This window comes from Malaya genurostris, chromosome 2 (genome assembly GCF_030247185.1).
Source record: "Malaya genurostris strain Urasoe2022 chromosome 2, Malgen_1.1, whole genome shotgun sequence".
Classification (NCBI taxonomy): domain Eukaryota; kingdom Metazoa; phylum Arthropoda; class Insecta; order Diptera; family Culicidae; genus Malaya; species Malaya genurostris.
This window is the reverse complement of record NC_080571.1, coordinates 283,217,771-283,240,094: the sequence shown is the minus strand read 5'-3', so window position 1 is coordinate 283,240,094 and position 22,324 is coordinate 283,217,771. Positions and strand designations below refer to the sequence as shown.

The 22,324-nt window shown below is 39.9% G+C and overlaps 1 protein-coding gene across 9 annotated transcripts in view; it reads right to left on the bottom strand.

The window, feature by feature from the left end:
• The window catches only part of LOC131430333 (uncharacterized), a 32,131-nt gene extending 10,422 nt beyond the window's left edge, over positions 1–21,709 (bottom strand). The window contains exons 1-6 of one of the 9 annotated variants that reach the window (XM_058595218.1): positions 21,447–21,709; positions 3,607–3,802; positions 3,301–3,424; positions 3,134–3,242; positions 2,840–3,062; positions 2,382–2,776 (exon numbers count right to left, since the gene is read on the bottom strand). In XM_058595218.1, the coding sequence (XP_058451201.1) occupies positions 2,382–2,776; positions 2,840–3,062; positions 3,134–3,242; positions 3,301–3,424; positions 3,607–3,720 (965 nt within the window). In that variant the 5' untranslated portion in view covers positions 3,721–3,802; positions 21,447–21,709. Of the gene's footprint in view, positions 1–2,381; positions 2,777–2,839; positions 3,063–3,133; positions 3,243–3,300; positions 3,425–3,606; positions 3,803–19,911; positions 20,172–20,282; positions 20,571–20,655; positions 20,908–21,098; positions 21,248–21,446 lie in introns of those variants that run through there. The other 8 variants (XM_058595225.1, XM_058595224.1, XM_058595227.1 and 5 more) reach the window with 8 other exon arrangements.
• Between the last annotated feature and the right edge of the window lie 615 nt (positions 21,710–22,324).

Below are 22,324 nucleotides of genomic sequence, written 5' to 3'. Positions count from 1 at the left end.
AAGAATTTTATTTTCAGCATGGTTTATGGTCCCAGGAACATAGATCAGGATCTTTGTTCTAGACCCAGACTCTGAAGCTAAAATTTGAATGAAATGAATTTTTGGACATGAATATGAATTTTTAAATAGAATTCTGGATTTGAAATTGAGGTTCAGACCAGAATACAATAGCAAAACTCCTATCCAGAATTCAGACTTATAATTCATGTTCAGAATTCGGAAATTGATTCCTGAACCTCAAGTTCTGGAACTGCAGCCCGAAAATCTGGATCAAATTCAGATCTCAAATTCAGCTTTATTTCCAGAATTGTTTTCTAAAATGCTTTCCAGAACCAGGTTTCAGTTAGAGATGTTGGTCTAGAATTAGGATCCAAAACTCACTTTTGCAATTCTAAAGAAACTGAACTCAGAGACTAGATTCTGAAGATTTCTGAACTATATTCCGGATCTGGGTTATACAACTCAGTTTCGAAGCTAAATTTTGGATCCGATTTTGAAAATTGAATCCTGGATCGGACTATCGTAGAATACTGGTCTCGAATTCAGTTACAGATCTCAGCTTCAGTTAAACAATCTAGAATCAGAATTCAATTCTTGGACTTAGTTTCAGAATTCAGTTCCAGAGTCTAGCATCAAAATTTAGGTCTAGAATTCGTTTTATTCGTACTCATGCCATTCGGCTATGTTTCTGACATAACCCACCTCTTATTTTTTTTTCGACTTCGATGAAGCGCCAGGCTCGCGCATGTATTGGTATGACGTGGACTAGCCGTCGTTGAAATTCGTTCTCGACAATCGCGCTTCGTCCCACAGGTACACTGAAAGAGAGTGCAATGAGAGAAAACTCTCTTTCAGTGCGTCTGGGGGACGACTCGAGATTGTCGAGAACGAATTTCAACGACGGCTAGTCCACGTCATACCAAAATATGCGCGAGGTTGGTGCTTCCGTTCAGTCCGTCCTCGGTACCGTCGTAATGGCAATAGGAATAGGCTTTTAGTGTAGTACTCATGTATCGACATAAAGGTTATGAAATTTTAATGTGGAACACATTTTTGTTTTCTATATAGGGGTGCAAATTAGAAAATCAAGAAAAATACACGTAGAAATGTGGTCAGGTTTTGAACAATTACAGCTCAGTTAATTTTGTATCAATTATTAATATTATGTCACCATTTGATTGGAAATATTTCTACGTATTGATTTGAATGTTCATAGCCATGTATTTTTAATTGTATATCATTGAAATGTTGATTAATAGCTAGCAGTGTCCTACTTTGTCTGCAAAAAATCTCCGGCATACTGGATTTCCCTGCCATAGCCGACGGTTTTGAAGGAGTAAGCGATATATCAAAGGGAAAGCATTGTTCTGATTGGTCAATCGATGCTAAAGCGAAGCTGTTGGAAGCACACGAATCTATAAATAGAAGCGAAATTATAGCTAACGTTTCAGTTCTACGGGTAGCATGCTAGAGGTAGGTTGTTGCTAGACAGCAAGACAAAAAGTGCCATAAAACTATTTGAAGCTTTAATTGGTATGTTCTGATCTTGTGTCATGCAAGTTCGGATGAAGTTCCATGTTATGTCGTTTCGCCTGAGAAATTGACAACTACCCCCGGGTGAATTTGGAATGTATAAGATTAATTTCCAAGTTATATAAGATGAACTCGATTGATAGTAAGAAAAAGTTTATCGCTTCAACCGAAATCGCAGAATGGTTGTAATGGTAGAGAAACGCTATAAAAATAACTGCTTGCATACACAACTTGAACACAAGCTTGGTGAAGAGAAGCTTAAATATCGATATCCGTATCGCAAGCTTAAATATCGATATCCGTATGTGTACAAACATATAATTGCATACATTTGGGCTATTGGTGTAATTTCGTCGGCTACAAAACAAATACAAATCACGATAAATAAAGTCCATATTCTGGGTTCGCATGTTCGGTTTTGGTTCCTAATAAAGTTCAATTTAAGCAGATTCGTGCATTTGCGAATTCAAAAGAGTGACCATTAATTAATCTATTTGATTCTAGATGATTAGAAACTTTTGTTGCCTTGTTCCACATCAATGGCTCGATCAACCCCATGGGGCTGATCCTTGTAGTTTTTTTGAGAAAATATGTGATATGTGAAATCAGCATGGCTCCAACACAAAGTGGCGTGCGTATAATCTTTGACATGGACCAAAAGTCTCGAATTCATTCATTTATTTGATTCTGAAATAAATTATTGCTGTGCAAGTATCAATGGATACTTACAGGAATCGATACTTTATTGCCTTTTGATATCTTGTATCGATTCCCAAAATTTCGGTATCCCGATACCCTAGGTATCGATACTTTCCCTTCCGAGTACCATCCCTTCCCCTCGAGCATACCTTCGTCCGTCGACTGCCCGGTGCATCAGCTGCGTCGCCAGTTCCATCAGGCATCGTGCGTTCAGCTGATTCGGATCGTCCGCCGCTTTCTGTACGATGGCTTGTATTTCCGGCTGGAACTGGCCGATATCGTTAGCTTCTGGTCCGACGACAAGTCCTAAACCGGCCAAACCCCGGGTCAGTGTATCGGCCGACGAAAGTGACTTGGAGCGTTGCAACGGTGCTACATTCAATGGATTGTTGTTGTTGCTGTTGTTGCTGTTATTGTTACTAGTGTGCACGCTTGGAAGCATCGCTGATTGTAAATTGTTACTCGGTTGCGGTTGGAAGCTGTTGCTCGTGTGCTCTACGTGAACTATTGGTTCCGGAGCAAACTTCACTCGTGGTCCAGTAGACTGTGAACGAAACGAATGAAGAATGGGAAGAGTGCTTAATGTCTTGAAGATCAAACTACTTACGTGCAATATGTTGCCACTGGACGGTGAGTTGACAAGCGGCATATGGGAGGACTGTAACTGCACCCCGATGTGTTGCATCGGATGGGACGACATCATAACCGGTCCCCGGTGAGGACTGCCGATGCTGCCCAGTGGCATTTGGTGTGCTCGAGGATGTAAATTCAACTGCATGCCGAGATTGGATTTCTGCTGTTGCAGCGAGTTGCTGTAGATGTTCAAGGATCTGAAATGTGGAACGAGACAAAATTTCCTGTTTTGGTTCCAGTTTGGCTGCGTGTTAATTGTTAATGTCACCTGGAACTTTGAAGCGGAATCCGACCGTCGTTTAGGTTGTTCATCTGGAACTCCTGCGCGTGCACGTTCAATTTGTTGTTCTGGTTCGGATGGCCATCCAGGCGCACATCTGCGGGTGGTACAAGTTACAATAGGGATCAAAATTACTTGTTAGTAGTACGCGTTACTTGGTGGACGATAGATTTCCATCGGTGGCTTACCGCGCAACTGCTGCTGCTGTTGTTGTTGTTGTTGGGCATGCTGCATCGCCTGGCTCTGACTAAAGGCCAAACTGCGTCGCTTGTGGGCATTCTGTAGATGGAAAAACGGTTAGTTAGTAGTGCCAACTGACATACGAAGTAGAGATCGGAAATGATTGAACTTGAAGTACCTCCACCAATAGTGTAGAACAGGTAGATAGACGAATTTAAACGAATAGAAGAGTTTTGATTAGCAAATAGCAGTTGGTAAGAAAATAGAGCAAAGGTTATTACCATGTCCATTACCTGTTGGTTCGAAGTTCGTATAAAACTTCGCTCCCGGGAGATTCCTGGCGAGATGAAAAGGTCCTGCATGTTAATATTCTTCTTGTCGTTCTGATCGGTCATTTCCAATCACAGTTAGTTGGTTAGCTTTCGTTGTGTCGCCTGTGGACTCGATCGTTCAAAACATTCTGGGGCTTCGTTCAAACTGCAATAAGCAACAAAGATATTTGTGCGTTAGCTCGTTTAGGTTAGGTTAAAAAATTAAAACCCTTCATTGCATGCCTTTTATCACACGCAACACGATCTCGTTGACTGTGCAACACGCATAGTAGGCTGATCCAGCACTTGTTATCATTGAGCCGAGTGACGAGTTTTGCCTTGAGAAAAAAAACGCTATTTGCGGTCGTTTGTCTTTCTTTCAGTAGCTCGCGTTAAATTAAAGAGTTCTGACGTATATGTAGTATAGCGAAATGAACATCTCTGCATGTCAGAGGAAACCTGTTTCTTTTCGACAGTGTTTCCGTCAAGAGATTACATCATGTTTTCGCGCGGTGGGTTGATGGTTTGTTTTTGCATTGTCATATATTTAGAGGCAGACGTGTATTCAGCTCTAATTAGTTCAATCAGGCTTTCTTTTCGATAATCTGATATTCCGTTATTAAAACTAGTGACCTTGTCAGTGATGAATAACAAGGTTTGATGTTTGTTTTCTATATAGGAGTGCAAATAGGAAATTCAGAAAAGTAAATATAGGTTTTGATAATTTACATCTCAATTGATCCGGTTTTGATTAGTAATAACCTTTTTTACCCTTGTATTTATTATTAATTTTCTGATTTACTCGGCAATGCTCGGAAATATTTCGTGAAGGCAAGGCCGAGAAAAATTCTAGAAGTTGTCCGTAACGTACTTGAATTAACGTTCCTCGTTACATCCGATCTACAATACATTAGGTTTCCATGACTATAAACACTTGTTACTTTTTTTTAAATAACTATTTATTGGAATATGAGTTAAAATTAAATTATTAAGATTTAAATTGGGTGTTCAGTAGGGTGGGACAACAAATTTATATCAGCTCCACCAAACTTTTCGTGTTCCTTTTGGGTTCCATAAGCATCATGCAAAATTTTAGCTCGATCTGAGAAACTATATTTTCGCGCCCACGGTTTAAAGTTTGTATGGGATTTAGTGTGGAGAAATTCACTTTTAACAAAAAAAATCGGCTGGAGATCAACCTATGAACTCTAAAAATAAGTCCATGTGTTATTTTCGTAGAAAATTTATCGAGGAGGAAAACTTTAGAAGACAGCAAAACAATACGACATTTGTAGAAAAAGTTATTAAAGGAAAACCGACTCAAGGTCCGAACAATGGCTCACTCCTTAATATATCTAGCACTACTGCTGCTAGTGGTGGAAAAATGATTGTGCTTTCTTTTATTATGCTATAACGGTTGATTTTAGTTGTTTGATGTCTTCACAAAAGTTTTTCAGCTGAGTATGAGGATTATTTTTAAGTGATATGTCATGTTCCAAAACTCACTGTAAAGACACAAAAAAGTCTAACTTTTTAATTTGAAGAAATAGGTTTTTGGAATCTTCTATAATATTTTAGATAAACTCAAATCCAAAAACTTTGCGGAATATATAAACTCTCTATCTGTTATAATTTAGAAGATATAGATGGTACTATTTTATGCAAACAAAAACACAATTTACTTGACTTTTTGTGTCTTTACTGTAAGGTTTGGAGCATGGTTTGTCACTTAAAAATAATCTTTATACTCTGCTGAGTAACTATCGTGAAGACATCAAACAAAACGGATCAACCGTTATAGCACATTAAAGGGAACGGGAAGTCACATCATGTTACTTTCACTAGCAACAGTGGTGCTAGATATATTAAGGAATGAGCCATTGTTCAGACCTTGTGTCGGTTTTCCTTTAATAACTTTTTCTACAAATGTAGAATAGTTTTGCGGTCTTTTTTTTTTTTTTTATTCAAGAATATAATGTTTAAGGCACACTGCTTAAGCTCTAAGATGCCAAGGGCTTTTACTAATTTAAAATTTACGACTAACTTAAAACTAGGGTTGTATCATTAAGTAATGTCATATTTGGGTCGCAGTGGTTGACTTTGGCAGATCCAGCCTTCATGTGGTGATCGGCCGGTGATCTGAATATTTCATGAGAGTCTTCCATATGGCGTTGGTGAATATTCATGTTGGCCGCATTCTTCGGTCCGTGTGGGTCCGCGGGAAACACCCCCAGGTTACGAATACCCGGCGGGTGGCCCGCATGCTGTTGATAAGTTTCCGTGGGCGATGATGGTGTTGTTACAGAAGAAAATGAAAAAAAAATATAGCGAAGTAAATATTGCGTTAAACGGAGTAAAAAGGGGATATGGGAATGAAATGACTAAAACGACAGAGATCTAATTAGTTGACATCGAGATGGTGAAGAGACGGGGAGGGGGGAAGCGAAGGTTAGTGACAGCAAAAAGATCTTGTTAGTTCCGATGAAGATGGTGGACAGATGAGGAATCGGGATAATCGGCGGAAATTAGTGTCGAACCTGCAGTTGAGAAAAAATTCTTAGCCACAGTTGAAACAACGTCGATAAATAGGAGGAACTTTCTAAGCCAGATGTAACAGATTACACTTGTATATTAATGTGTTTGAGAAACTGGTATATGAGAAGCATATATGAACTATCCCGACTCGCCAACACATCCCGAACCGGAACCTCAGGCGGTCTACCTCGGGCCCTGAGGGATTCCAGTAGCTTCGACCTGGCGTCGCGATACTCTACGCACGACCACACGACATGCTCGATGTCCTGATAACCGTCGCCACAGGTGCAGAGCCCGTTCTCCACGATCCCGATACGCCGGAGATGTGCGTTAAATGTATAGTGATTTGACATGAGCCGTGACATAACGCGAATGAAATCACGACTCATGTTCATCCCCTTGAACCAAGGTTTCGTCGATACCTTAGGGATAATGGAGTGTAGCCATCGTCCCAGTTCGTCATTGCTCCATGAAGTTTGCCAACTTTCGAGAGTTTTCTGACGAGAGATACTGAAAAATTCATTGAAGCAGATTGGTCTTTCATAAATATCACCTTCTAATGCGCCCACTTTAGCCAATGAGTCTGCCTTTTCATTGCCCGGAATGGAACAATGCGAAGGGACCCAGACTAACGATATTAAATAAGACCGTTCAGATAAAGTACTCAAATGTTCCCGTATTTTCCCCAGGAAATATGGGGGACACTTTCCTGGCTTCATTGCCCGGAGAGCTTCTATTGAGCTTAGACTGTCCGTGACAATGAAGTAATGGTCTTTGGGCATGGTTTCAATGATCTCGAGGGTGTACTGAATAGCAGCTAATTCTGCGACGTAAACTGAAGCCGGATCACTGAGTTTGTAAGAAGCGGTGATGTTTTGATTGAAGATGCCGAAGCCTGTGGACTTGTTAATGTTTGATCCGTCAGTGTAAAACACCTTTTCACAGTTGACTGTTCTAAATTTATTATAAAAAATATTTGGGGCCACTTGAGGGCGCACGTGAGCCGGAATTCCACGAATTTCTTCTCTCATGGATGTGTCGAAAAACACAGTAGAATCAGAAGTATCCAAGAAATGAGCACGGTTGGAAACAAACGAAGAAGGATTAATATTCTGAGCCATGTAATCAAAATACAAGGACATAAAACGGGTTTGAGAATTAAGCTCAACTAACCTTTCGAAATTTTCAATCACCAGAGGATTCAAAATGTCGCATCGAATGAGCAAACGATATGAGAGATCCCAGAACCGGTTTTTCAATGGGAGAACACCCGCCAGCACTTCGAGGCTCATCGTATGAGTCGATTGCATGCAACCCAAGGCAATACGCAAACAACGATACTGAATTCTTTCCAGCATGATGAAATGAGTGTTCGCCGCGGATCGGAAGCAAAAGCATCCGTATTCCATCACGGACAATATCGTTGTTTGGTACAGCCTGATCAGGTCTCCTGGATGGGCACCCCACCACGATCCGGTTATTGTACGAAGAAAGTTGATTCTCTGCTGGCATTTTTGTTTCAGATACCTAATGTGACATCCCCAGGTGCCTTTGGAGTCGAACCAGACCCCGAGATATTTAAATGTGAAGACCTGAGCTATGGTTTCACCCCCTAGTTGAAGCTGTAATTGTGCTGGTTCTCGCTTTCTCGAAAATACAACCAGCTCAGTTTTCTCCGTAGAGAATTCGATACCCATTTGAAGAGCCCATGTGGATAAGTTGACAAGAGTATCTTGTAACGGCCCTTGCAGATCGCCAGCGTTGGGTCCTATAATAGACACAACGCTGTCGTCGGCAAGTTGTCTTAGCGTGCAAGATGTGTTGATACATTTATCGATGTCGTTTACGTAAAAATTGTATAGAAGGGGGCTTAAGCATGAGCCCTGAGGAAGACCCATGTAACTGAATCGTATTGTCGACAAATCACCATGCGCGAAATACATGTGTTTCTCAGACAATAGATTATGTAAAAAGTTGTTCAAAACTGGCGAAAGACCATGCTGATGCAGCTTCTCAGATAAGATATTTATAGAAACTGAGTCAAAAGCCCCCTTAATGTCTAGGAAAACTGACGCCATTTGTTCTTTACGAGCAAATGCCATTTGAATTTCTGTTGAGAGCAACGCAAGACAATCGTTCGTTCCTTTACCCCTGCGGAAACCAAATTGTGTATCTGAAAGTAAGCCATTAGTTTCGACCCAATTGTCTAGACGGAAGAGAATCATTTTTTCGAACAATTTCCGGATACAGGAAAGCATAGCAATCGGCCGATACGAATTGTGATCGGAGGCTGATTTTCCTGGTTTTTGAATGGCGATCACTTTCACTTGTCTCCAGTCATGTGGAACAATGTTGTCCTCAAGGAACTTATTGAATAAACTCAACAAGCGCCTTTTGGCGGGGTCTGGCAGATTTTTCAACAAGTTGAATTTTATTCTGTCTAATCCCGGGGCTTTATTGTTACATGACAAGAGTGCAAGTGAGAGCTCTACCATCGAAAACGGTGTTTCGTTTGTATTTGGTGTCGCGGCGCGGGTGATCTTCTGTTCCGGAACAGAGTCTGGGCATATTTTTTTAGCGAAATCGAATATCCAGCGGTTGGAATATTCCTCGCTTTCATTCGTGGTGTTATGATTGCGCATTCGTCGGGCTGTGTTCCAAAGAGTGCTCATAGATGTTTCTTTCGTTAAGCCGTCTATAAACCGACGCCAGTAACCGCGTTTCTTGGCTCTAATCAAGTTCTTAGTTTTAACGTCTAACGCCGCGTAATTCCGGTAATTATCAGGTGTTCCATTTTTTCTGAATATTTTATACGCGGAGGCTCTCTCCGCGTTTAAATTTGTGCACTCTTTGTCCCACCACGGGTTGGGAGGACGGATGTTAGTTTTCGCGCCGGGTACACGTTTCGTCTGAGCTTGAGTCGCGGTGTCGAGAATCAAGCCAGCCAAAAACGTGTACTCTTCCTCCGGAGGAAGTTGTTGAGTTCTTTCAAGTTTCTCAGATATCGAGGTCGCATAGCTATTCCAATCAATATTTCGTGTGAGGTCATACGAAACATTGATTGTCTTCGATGGTTTTGAGCCGCTGGTGATTGATATTACGATCGGTAGATGATCGCTACCGTGGGGATCAGGAATTACCTCCCACGTGCAATCCAACCGTAGCGATGTCGAGCAAAGGGATAAATCCAGCGCACTTGGTCTTGCTGGTGGTGCAGGAATCCGTGTCATTTCTCCCGTATTCAAGATTGTCATATTGAAGTTGTCGCAGATATCATGGATCATAGTTGATCTGTTATCATCGTGAAGACAGCCCCATCCCGTACCGTGTGAGTTAAAGTCTCCTAAAACCAACGTCGGTGCAGGAAGGAGCTCTACGATATCACTGAGCCACCGATGCCCAACCGAGGCTCTTGGGGGAATGTAGATGGAAGCAATGCAAAGGTCCTTACCTTTGATTGTAACATGACATGCGACAACTTCAATACCTGGTATCGAGGGGAGGTTAATGCGATAGAAAAAATAGCACTTTTTGATCCCCAAAAGTACTCCTCCATAGGGATTATCTCGATCCAGACGAATAATGTTAAAATCGTGAAAGTTTAAGGGTATTTCAGAAGTTAGCCAAGTTTCGCACAATGCAAATGCGTCACATTTCAGATTGTTTACTAGAAATTTAAATGAATCTATTTTTGGGATAATACTTCTGCAATTCCACTGTAAAACAGTGATTAGATCCGTGACCTCGGTGGATGATTTAGCCATCGAAAGATACAATCGCTGAAAGAAGGGGCCAATTTGCAGTCAACTGCTTCAAATATGTTTTTACTGTTGGCATGAAAGCAATTAAAATGCTTCTAAGAGGGTCTGAAATATTGAAAGTTGTAAAAATCCAGTCCACAACATCAGAGAACTTTATAAGTCCAGCACCTAGTTGGTTCTCTGGTGGATTTTCAGGGACGCTTGGGGATTTTTTAGTCCCTGGAAGCGGTGGGAATTCCATCTCGGAATTGAGTTTTCCGAGACCAGGAGCTTTTTGCTTCGGTGATTTTTCCCGATTCCCGTTAGCTGTAACTTTTCGAAGCCCTTCGGAAGACACCTTCGAACCCTTACTAGGTAGCTTATGAGAAGATTTATTCATTCTTTTCCTACAGCTATGAGGGACCGCTGAAGATGGACCTTCCAAAGGGTCGTCAGAATCGCTCTCGTCAGTTGACAAGCAGGCATATGGATTCGTTGCCTGTTTAGGAGGGGTGGCACTCTTAACCATCTCGGCAAAGGAACGCTTGGAGTGTTCCTTCAGGGAACGCTTCATCCGATCTCCTCGCAGTTTGTAAGCGGGACAGTCAGAGAGGTCATGCGGACCCTCCTTACAGTAGAGACACTTTTCAGCATCCTTACCGCAAGAGCCGTCCGCATGAGCTTCCCCACAGTTAGCACAACGTGGCTTATTGCTGCAATGGGTAGCTGTATGCCCCAGTTGTTTGCAATTGGTACAATTCATTATCCGGGGTACAAATAAACGAACAGGCAAACGAACCCGGTCCAAGAGGATGTAGTTGGGCAATGCCGAGCCGGCGAAGGTCACACGATAAGAGTCTGATTGGGGATAAGACTTTGTTCCATCCCCGGCGATCGATACTGAATGCAATCGCTTGCAATCCAGTATCTTGACATTCTTAAGTGAGGGGTCTTTAAAACAACCCGCCCCGTACTTAAGAATATCCTCGCAAGTCAAACTCGAATCGGTGACCACACCGTCGATTTCGACTTCACGAGCTGGCACGTAGACGCGGTACTCCAGCGTAAAAGGATCATTTTGAACAAGCTCATTAGCCTGTTTTGAGCTGGTAAACAGGACCCTGAGCTTGTCTGGCCGTATTCTATCTATACTTTTTATGGTATTATATCGCGAATTCAGGTCCCGCGATATTTTTAAAATATTCAGTTTTTTTTCCTTTGATTTGGTCCGGAAATAGACCGCGTAAGGCCCGGCCGGTAGTGCGAGCCCATCAGGATAGCTTTTTATGCGGGACTTTTTACTGACAAGGGAAGTCTCCATTTGAACATCGGGAGCGGGGGGGCAGGTTTTAAATTAGACATAGCGGAACTACTTCCGCGCAAAAACAAATGATTCGGGGGGAAATATAATGGTCAAATAAAGAAATAAAAATAAACGAAGTAAAGGTACTTAACTAAGATCCAACGGGGGACACCAAGCTGGACTTCGTCGATCGGCGTATCGCCGCTTTGATGATGTGCAAAAAACCTCCGAGAGGAAAAGGCACACTTATTTATAATCCTCACACAATGGCCGCTTGTTTATAATCCTCACACTTGGCCTTGATCGGCGAAACAATAATCGGCTAACGGTACCGTTTCGATCGACCGCTCGCAATAAGGCACTGTTCTATTATATAATGCGAAAAAAAAACCTCTCAGAGGAAAAAGCACTATTGTCTATCACACAATATCGTCCGACCACTTTATCACACACACACAACTGGTTTTCTATGCTTTCGCAGTAAATCCAAATCACGTCCGTTCGCTCGGAAGGTTGAAACGGCAATGAGTTTTGCGGTCTTCTAAAGTTTTCTTCCTCGTTAAATTTCCTACTAAAATATCATATGCGCTGATTTTTAGAGTTCATAGGTTGATCTCCAGCCGATTTTTTTTGTTAAAAGTGAATTTCTCCATACAAAATCCCATACAAACTTAAAACCGTGGGCGCGAAAATATAGTTTCTCCGATCGAGCTAGGAACACGAAAAGTTTGGTGGAGCGAGAAAATAAACATTTTCATCTTTTTCCCATACAACCTTGTCCCACCCTAGTGTTCAGCCACAAGTGTTGACTTTTCAGCCCTATTATATATATGATTTGGTTATTACCATGAGGACATCATTTGCTTCCGCAAGTCTGAGATTTTTGTGTAGGGAAAATTCTACACCTACTTGTATTGTGTAATGGGGAAAAGGAACTTATATTCTAACTTACTAACTAATACAGAGAGCGAACCGATTCAATTGAAGATTGCATCGATTTTTGTCGGAATTTGCTTATAATATTATATGACATTACATCTAACGGTTCTATATTTGTGAGTCTGTGTAACTCATTTGTACTAAACCAGGGAGGACGGTTCAAAATCATTTTCAGAATTTTATTCTGAATCCTTTGAAGCGTTTTCTTCCTGGTGGAACAACAACTCGACCAAATTGGTAATTTGTTTATAAATTAACAATTTGTTTTTTAGACAGAGCTTAGAATTTCTGCTTATAAGAGGATATAAGCATTTAATATATTGATTACACTTTGCTTGGATTCCTTCAATGTGATACTTGAAAGTGAGTTTTTTGTCATACGTTAAACCTAAGTATTTAGCTTGATCAGACCATGTCAATTCCAAGCCATTCAATTTGAGAATGTGATTATTGTTTGGTTTAAGAAAAGAAGCTCTTGGCTTATGAGGAAAGATAATTAATTGCGTTTTTGCTGCATTTGGTTTAATTTTCCATTTTGACAGATAATCACTGAAAATATTTAAACTTCTTTGTAGGCGACTGCAAGTCACTCTTAGATTTCTACCTGTGGCTAACAGACTTGTGTCGTCACAGAATAGCGATTTCTGACAACCAACGGGTAGATTTGGAAGATCAGAAGTGAAAATATTATACAAGATTGGAGCTACGCTCGAACCCTGCGGAACACCGGCTCGTACAGGTAGCAATTCAGATTTACAATTCTGATAGCTAACCTGAAGAGTACGATCAGTTAAATAATTTTGAATCATTTTGATCAAATAAATAGGAAACTGGAAATCAGACATTTTTGCTATTAAACCTTTGTGCCAAACACTGTCGAATGCTTTTTCTATGTCTAGAAGAGTAACTCCAGTGGATAACCCAGAAGATTTATTTGCTTTTATCATGTTCGTTACTCTGACAAGTTGATGAGTAGTTGAATGTTCATGACGATATCCAAACTGCTCTGGTAAAAAAATTGAATTCTCATTTATACGAGACATCGTTCTCAACAAGATAATTTTTTCAAAAAGTTAACTGATAGAAGAAAGTAAGCTAATTGAACGATAACTTGATGTTTCTGCTGGGTTTTTATCAAGTTTGAGGATAAAAATTACTTTAGCGTTTTTCCATCTTTTTGGGAAGTAAGCTAATGAAAAACACTTGTTGAAAATTTTAACCAGGAGTCTCAAGGCAACATCGGGAAGATTTTTAATAAGAATATGTCGATGTCCGCAGAATTTTCTAAAATAGTTTCACGATTCACATGATTTTCAATGTGAGATCTGTAATTCAACCAATTAGCTCTATGATAATTGAATATAGAACTAATTGGATTAATTAATAGCTTCGTTGGAAAGTCTAAATGTTACAGGAAGATGATCTGAGTCAAAGTCAGTATGTGTAATCGGTTCACTACAAATGTGACTTTGACCTGTTAAAACCAGATCAATTGTAGACGGGTTTTTCACGGAAGAGAAACAAGTCGGATTACTGGGATGAAGAACTGTGAAGTAACCAGCTAAGATTGATTATGTACTGTTATTTTGCCTCTGGACATGCTTAGCATTTAAGTCCCCTATTACGAAAAATTTCGATCGATATCTTGTGAGTTTTTGAAAATCGCCTTTAAAGAAATTTAATTGTTCGCCGGTGCATTGGAATGGGAAATATGCTCCAGCGATGAAATAAATTTCATGAATCCTTTCAACTTCGATTTTCAAGCTTTCAATAACTTTAGTATTGAAAGAAGGTAAAATTCGATGTTTAATTTTCCGTTGGACAAAAATTGCAACTCCACCACCCATTCCAGTAAACCTGTCGAATCGATGAACCACATAATGTGGATTACTTTTCAATTTGACATTTGGTTTAAGAAAAGTTTCTGTCACAATGGCAATATGAATTTTGTGAACTTTGAGAAAATTATAGAATTCATCTTCATTCGATTTCAAAGGTCGATCATTCCAATTTAAAATATTCAAATAATTATTTAACATCACAGTTAAATCTTGAATTCATTATAAAATTATTTGCGAGTTGCCATCCGATTTGAAATGTTCCAAAAAGTGATGAAGCCGAATTCATTCGGATGATCATTTGAAAAAGTTGATCTTGTAGGTAGATCATTTTATTTTCAGTTATATCGCCTAAATCGACTTCATTTAAAGAAGCGAATGGCATTGAAGGAATATTGGTAGGTAGACTGCCATTAGAAGAAGATGATTTGACCGATCTACCTATTAATAAATTGTTTTCGTTAGAAGATGAACTGCAAGGCGTTCCTGTGTTTTGATTATTTACATTAGAAGAATTAAGTGGTAGATTTCTACCTGTTACACTAGCATAACTGACATTAGAAGAAGATGATGACGAGGTCGATCTACCTGTCAACAAATTGTTTTCGTTAGAAGACGAATTGGAAGATGTACCTGTGTTTTGTTTTAGATTCGAAGAAATAAGTGCCTTAGAAGAATTAGGCGTGGCATTTGTAACGTTTTTTTTTATCTTCAGGTATGTTCTGTAAATTTAAGGTCGTTGATTTGACTTGTTGTCTAAGCGAACGAGCGTTTAAATTTTTTTCCCTGACAGGACATTTCAAATAATTGGATTTATGATTTCCATCGCAATTTGAACATAAAAATTTATCAGTGGTTTCATTCATTGGACAAACGTCTTTCGAATGCGATTTACCACAATTCAAACATCGTATATCCATATGACAATTTTTGGTTCCATGGCCGAAGCCGTGGCAACGACGACATTGCGTTAAGTTCGCAATACGATTATGCCGTTTATAATGTTCCCAATGAATTTTAATGTGGGAAATGAAACGTACTTTTTCTAAAGTTTTCAAATTGTTTACATCACTTCAATTGGTGTGTATTTAGTAAAGTTCATGAGAAATTCCAGAGCGTGGTTTAGGAGTACCATTCGCTCTTTTTTCATAAGTATTACTTGGGAAGGGGCAAAACCAAGCAATTCTTTTAGTTCATTTTTAATTTCATCAGTACTTTGATCATTTGATAAGCCTTTCAAGACAGCCTTGAAGGGTCTGTCTGATTTTATATCATATGAATAAAATTTATGAAGTTTCTCGGACAAATATCGGATAAAACGTTCGTAATCTTCCAATCCATCAACCAAGACTCGACATTCTCCTCTTCGTCCGATTTGAAATATGACATTTACTTCCGGGAGAAAAGTAGAAAGCTCAGTACGGAATGCTTTGAAGTCGGAAATCATCACCGTCACTGGTGGCATAAATTGTTGTTTCTTCCCAGAACGACAAGCGTCCATTTTGGGAATTTTTGAAGAATTTTCTTCTACGTCGCTACAATCGGATTCAGGAAGAATCTCGTGAATATTGTTAGACGGCATAGAATAAACGGAAGGGAAATCCGTCCTTTGTCTTTTATTTCTACATTCAGATTCTATAAGATCGTGAATTTTATTAGAAATATGTTGAATAACGGATTGTGATTTATTACGTATTGAATTATTTTTAGCCTTAGGCTTGTTGCCTCTCCGGTTGGACGCAGGTATTTTTGAAATGAATGAAATTTTAAATTAAATTAACTAGGCTAAATTGGTTTTCGATTAGACTCCTAGTTTGGAAAAGTCTTGATAAAGACTGATTTTGTGGTAGTCTTAATAAAGACTGATTAGTTCGAAGAATAGTTCTTTGAATAGCTAGCCTTAAAAAAGGCTGAATAATTTCTTAGTCTCTCTAATATCACTCTTTGTATGGCATTGAGAAAGGCTGACTAATTGTTAGTCTTTTAAAAGACTGTTAGTGATTCAGGTAGCTTTGAAAAAGACTGAAGCCTTGAATCAATGAAACTCTAGGTAGCCAGAAAAAAATTTCCAGGAGCCAAGAGCTATACGCGTGCGGTGCGAACGACTGTTCAACACCGACTGAAACACTTGTTACTTCTCGTTGTAAAAATTCATCAGTTATTTTACCCCGGCTTTAACCATTTTGGTCGTTCACCGGGGAGGAAAACCTATGAAATAACGATTCAGTTAATACAAATGTTGTTGTAAACTTATTTCCGTCACCTTGAGTCGATAGTTTTCTCAATTTACATAAAAAATGCACATTGATTGTATGATTTCATCAATTCAGATCAATGTTGAGAATGCTTATTCCCCCTCCCTCTTATGAATATTTTTGAGAACCTCACTTAGTTGCTAGAAATATGTTGTACTCGTAAAAAAGTACCAATTTTTCGTAAAACCCGATCAATTTTCCCTTACACTTTCCATGTTCGGGGCACTTGCTACACTTCTTCATCCTCAAAATAATCTATTTTGATTTAACTTCACTTTTGTTAGTGAGCTTATCACAGATCTCCTCCATGATTGTGTAGGAAGTATCTGTGCTTTTCAAAAAATATCAATTTCCACCTTTGGTACATGTGCCAAACTTGGTAGCGATTCGTTTAGTTGTTTCGTAGTTATGCTGAAATATAAATACACTCGCGTTCGTAGGCAGATAAAGATTATTTTCCCTTAGTTCTTTGAATTCCCCGGCAAAATGGTATCAGATCTTCTGAAATTATTGAAGAAAATTGCGTTGCATTCAAATAAACAACAGCAATACTATCTTCTACGACCTTGAAATTCTTGCCACTATCTTGTTTTACAAAAAATGGGAGATGAAAATTTATTTTCAAAAATCTAGTCTACACGTCGATTTTCTTCAAACTAAAGCTTGCTTCATTTAGAATTGGAACAAATTTTTGCTCATATTGTGGCGCTCCTGGTGGACGGATTTGGAAGTTCTTGGCGCCCACGTGTCGGAAATTTTGTCAGCTTCACGTATGATTTTTGACATTCCGCAAATCGACTGTACTTTGTGAACAATCAACATGGAAGCCGAAAGAAGGGAAACAATTGTGCACAGTTATTTGGAAAATCCATTGTGGTCTACATCTAGGCTAGCTAAACAGCTGAAATTGCCCAGAAATACCGTATGGCGCTTTATCAAACGGTATAAGAAAACATTGACGACGATTCGGAAGCCTCGTCGGAGTGGAACTGTCGGCCGGAAACTGCGTGGTGAGATTTTGAAGACGATTAAGAGGAAACCTAATCTGTCGGACCGTGATTTGGCCAGAAAATTCGGTGCTGCCCATAGTACTGTGAGGAGAACTCGACTCCGGGAAGAAATCAAGTCGTATCGAGCTAGCAAACAGCCAAATCAGACCATAAAACAGAATATTGTGGTCAAAATTCTTGCTCGGAAACTATATGACCAGGTGCTGACCAAGTTCGACGGGTGTCTTCTGATGGACGATGAAACCTATGTCAAGGCAGCCTTCGGGCAAATCCCAGGTCAAAAATGTTACTTGGCAACGGCTCGGAAGGATGATCCAGCCAAATTTAAATTTGTTTTTGCCGACAAATTTGTAAGAAAAATAATGATTTGGCAGGGCATTTGCATCTGTGGCAAAACAAAAAACGAAAGCTTTCGTTACAAATAAGACAATGACATCGGAACTATACCAAAAAAAGTGTGTCCAAAAACGAATTTCGCTGTTCATTCGACGACCATCCCGTAATGTTTTGGCCAGATTTGGCAAGCTGTCATTACAGCAAAGTCGTTCATGAATGGTATGCAGAGAAAGGGGTCCAGTTTGTTCCGAAAAACCTTAACCCACCCAACTGCCCCCAGTTCCGCCCTATTGAGAAATACTGGGCAATCATGAAGAGGAGACTCAAGGCAAAGGGAAAAGTTGGTGTTACAGGAAAAATTCGAGAACTCCTTCGAAACCGTGACGAATAATTTTATTCGGATTTTTTCTTAAAAGTATGAAGAAAACGCTACATTTGTATAAAAAAAGATCTTGAATTCAATAATAAATAACTGAAATACAGGTAATTGTCTTTGTTCCAATTCTATCTGAAGCAAGCTCAAAGAGTAAATAGTATTTGTAGATTTATTAGATTAAGTCCGAGCAAATTTGCCTATTTCTATTCAATGAACAGTTGTTTATGCGAATTCCACAGTAATATTCATGATGCTAAGAGTAATATGAGAAAGGCATCATTACCCCACTAGGTGGATTAAAGACTGTCCCAGAAAGTATGGACGCACTTTGATTTCGCTGTAAATAATTCACAAGCGTTAGATATTCAAATTTTATTCGATATACTGATAATATTAGACTACAACAACAGAATATTATTCTCAACATTAGCTACTTGGCCATTGTAGACTAGCTGGCGCACCTTCTTGCGACCGTTCTTCATTAAATTCCGTACAGACTACTTGGCGACAAGTTTTGACACTTTTTTACAATCTTTTTCGAACTGTTTTTATGGTTTCGACTGCCGAGACATGTTTCCTAAGATGTGCCTTCGTTAATGCCCAAAATTCCTCAATTGGTCGAAGTTGTGGGCAATTTGGTGGATTCATGTCTTTTGGTACGAAAGTGACATTTTTGGTAGTATACCATTCTACCGTTGATTTCGAGTAGTGGCAAGAAGCAAGATCTGGCCAGAAAACAACAGGATCTTTGTGGCTTCGAATCATGGGTAGAAGTCGTTTTTGTAAACATTCCTTGATGTATATTTCGCTGTTCATTGAAGCAGTGGTGACGAAGGGTTTCGAAATCTTACCGCAGCTACAAATTGCTTGCAAGACCATAGCTTTCTTACCAAATTTTTCGATTTCAATCGATGTCTCGGACAGGTTTAACACTTGCCCTTCTCGCACCGTATAAAATTGTGGTCCCGGCAAGGATTTGTAATCGAGTTTCACGTAGGTTTCGTCGTCCATGATTATGCAGTTCAAATTTCCAGCAAGAATCGTATTGTACAGATTTCGAACCCTCGGCCTGATCGATGCTTCTTGTTTCGGACTACGTTTTGATTGTTTCTGCTTCTTATAGGTTCGAAGATTCAAACGTTCTTTAGCACGAAGAACATTTGACTTCGAAGTGCCCACTTTTTTGGCCACATCCCGAACTTTTGCTCGGTCGCCTTCAGTGTACGTTTATCCAACTGAGGGTTAGCAGGACCTTTTTTTCGACCCGTTCTCGGTTTATCCTCAATGGTGTTATTCTCACCGAGCTTGCAGATTGCATTTCGCACGGCTTTTTCACTTACTCCTTCCATTTTTGCTATCTTTCTCAGTGACATTCCGCGTTCTGTTCACCATTTGTACACAATTTTTCGACGTTGTTCTGCTGAAAGTCCACGCATTTCAAATCAAACTAATGAAAACGAATAAACAACTGCACAAGTGGATAGAGAAGAGTGTAAACAACAGGACACAGCCATAAAAATTGACAGATTCTGAACCATTGCGAAATGGCAGCGGTTTTTGTTTGCGTCCCTACTTTCTGGGACAGTCTTTACAATCTATTCATTACCTACTTGGAGAGCTACTTGTTTCATTCGCAGTCAAGCGTCAACTGAAATCAAGAAAAAATTTTCAGCATGTCATACACGTTTAAGTTAAAAGTTTTCGAATCGATTGGTTGTTAAATTATATCAATCCATCAACAAATGACTGAGTTATTAACGTTCAAAATTATGACGAAAAAAGGTTACGCGGCTATTTTTGAAACTTTTAATTGACCCCCGGCCCAATTATTCATTATTAGGCTAATTGAAAAAGTGTTTCTATAAACCTTGCACTTTAAGGTTTAATAATAATAGTAAGGATGCCGTAATGATTCAATAATTTGTTTAGAGCGGATCCCAGACCTTACACTCATCCAAATCACCAACTTCGCAACATCCGATGGGTCGCCGTCCTTTCGTAAAGTTGGTTGAGCATTGGCAATGGTGCCATTCTCCCTTATTCTACACTCATTTCAATGAACTATGGAAGTGCTAGTGTCTAGTAATTGAGGCTGTTGAAATGAGCGATTTGAGTAGTATCTCTTGTTTCTAAAGTTGAACGAAATTAATTTCCGATAATTTTTCAACTATGATTCATGATTTCACGATCCAGCAAACTCTCAAAATACCATCGACTTCTTGATTGTTTGTCATTTTTATTGCTGGAATGAATTCCACCCACAAGATTGCTTCCATCCACTAGATCACATGAAAAATCAATAAAACTGCCATACTAATAAGCAGAATCACATTCGATTATTGCTGATATTCGCTGATTTCACTCGTCCGCACTACTGCAATAAAACACTACACATTTCTTCGCTCTAATTTAAACACTTATGTCATTCGGCTCGCGTCTGTACAGTCACCGGTTGACGTACTCGGAACAGATGCTGCCAGGGTGGTTCCGATCGATGCATACTGTTGTATAGGATTCTGTGTGGGAGAGTACTTATACTAATCGAAGATTTTTTGACTGCCACTTTTCAATTCTATCGTGTACTCTGATGTCAGCAGATGGTTCTCGGCGCACTAGATCAACCAACTTAGAACCACTCAACGATCGATTTTGTCTGAATTTAACACCAACGCGTGATTTCATCTTACATCTCTTTATCCAACGGTTGCGTGTGTTGATTCGCGGTTTACCCGATGACAAACGCGACGAAAATGGCTATCATTCTATGGGGAGAGGATCGTTTCTCGATGAGTCATCCGACTCTTCGCCAGACAGTGATTTTTTCGTTGATTTTTTGATCACCTGCTGCTGCATAGTTTCGGTTCGATTACTAGAATCACAACAATCGGTATTCAGCTCACGTCGCACAGATGTTTAATATAGCGGACACCTACGTGTTTACTCTTCTCCAATAGTCCAATAGGTGCCAGCACCAGCTCGGTGTAAACACATTTTTATTATTAGACAGAACACACCCACACCGATATACACATTCCGAAATCGTTTTTCTTTTGTACTGCAGCAGGCTCTGAGCAGCCGTTGCTTCCGCTGAGGAAAATTAGAAGAAGAAAAAAACATAATATTTTCTCACCACACCCGGCATTTGCCGTCCTTCCGCTATCGCACTCACAGTGAACTTGGTTCAATTGAAATAATTTAAAACAAGCTGACTGATCGCCGTGCGCTGGTTGTTTGCCACCGATGAAGCTGAAAGCAATCACTCATACACTTGGGGCTGGGTGACAATTCAACCACCCACATTCCGCCTCCTCTCCCTCTCCATCGGGCAATGTGAATAATAATAGAATAATAACAATTTTTGCACAACCAATTTCTGCTGCATTAAAAGATAATATTTTTCCCGAACACGATTTTATTATTCATGCTTTCTGCGGTTGATGTTGTTGTTGTTGTTGATGATGCTGCCACTTTTGATTACCTGTTTGAATCGAAAGTTTTCCGTCGTCGATTTTCTCTGCCACTCGGAGGCACCGGTGACCAAAACAATAGCAGCTGCCTGAAATTTCTTCGTCTATTGGTACAACTTTTCGAAGAACCTAATTCACCACTGTTCGCATGGGAACCAGTTACGTTATACTATTCTCACTTCAGAAGTTACATAAAAATAATATCCCGTGCGTATCTTGCTTACGATACACAGCAGTGTCGTGTCGGAGTGGAGTCGAGTTACTGGCGAATGCGGTCATTCCCAAAGAACTATTCAGCTCTCGTTTATTAAAAGAATGTTTGATGTTATACCCAAAAGGCAGTGCCGTCCGCAACAAAGGGGTAGGGCATCAGCCGATGCAAATTATGCAATTTCTCCTCTCCCGTGACTGTATCCCGATGATAGTGAAAAAAATATTGAACAGATGTTTGAAACAAATCTCTAAAACGTTCCGACGCCACTGGCACCCACATCTGAGTTTGGTTCTCTTGCGCACCGCGAGATACTGCGCGATACCGCAGTGGCGTGCGCTGCGCCGCGCACTCTCGCCATGTGAACTTTTCGCCGTGCGCGACACTCTCGCGCGTACTCAGACTGTGAAGACCTGTCCTCAGTTAGATAGTCGATACATTCTTACTATTTTCGCGATTTGCAGGAAGTATGTGATGAGCATTAAACATTCGGTTCGGTTTGCATTAAACAATGAACTTCGTACGTAAGTTTGGAACGCACTTATTGGTTTGGTCAGGCTCGACATTTGGTTGGTGGGGATTTTTTTCCGTTTGACATGGATCATATCACAAGTGTGTTTTGAAGATTAGAGAAATTTCAGAAATGTGTTGTTTCTTCAGGTCATCAAACTTCACTTA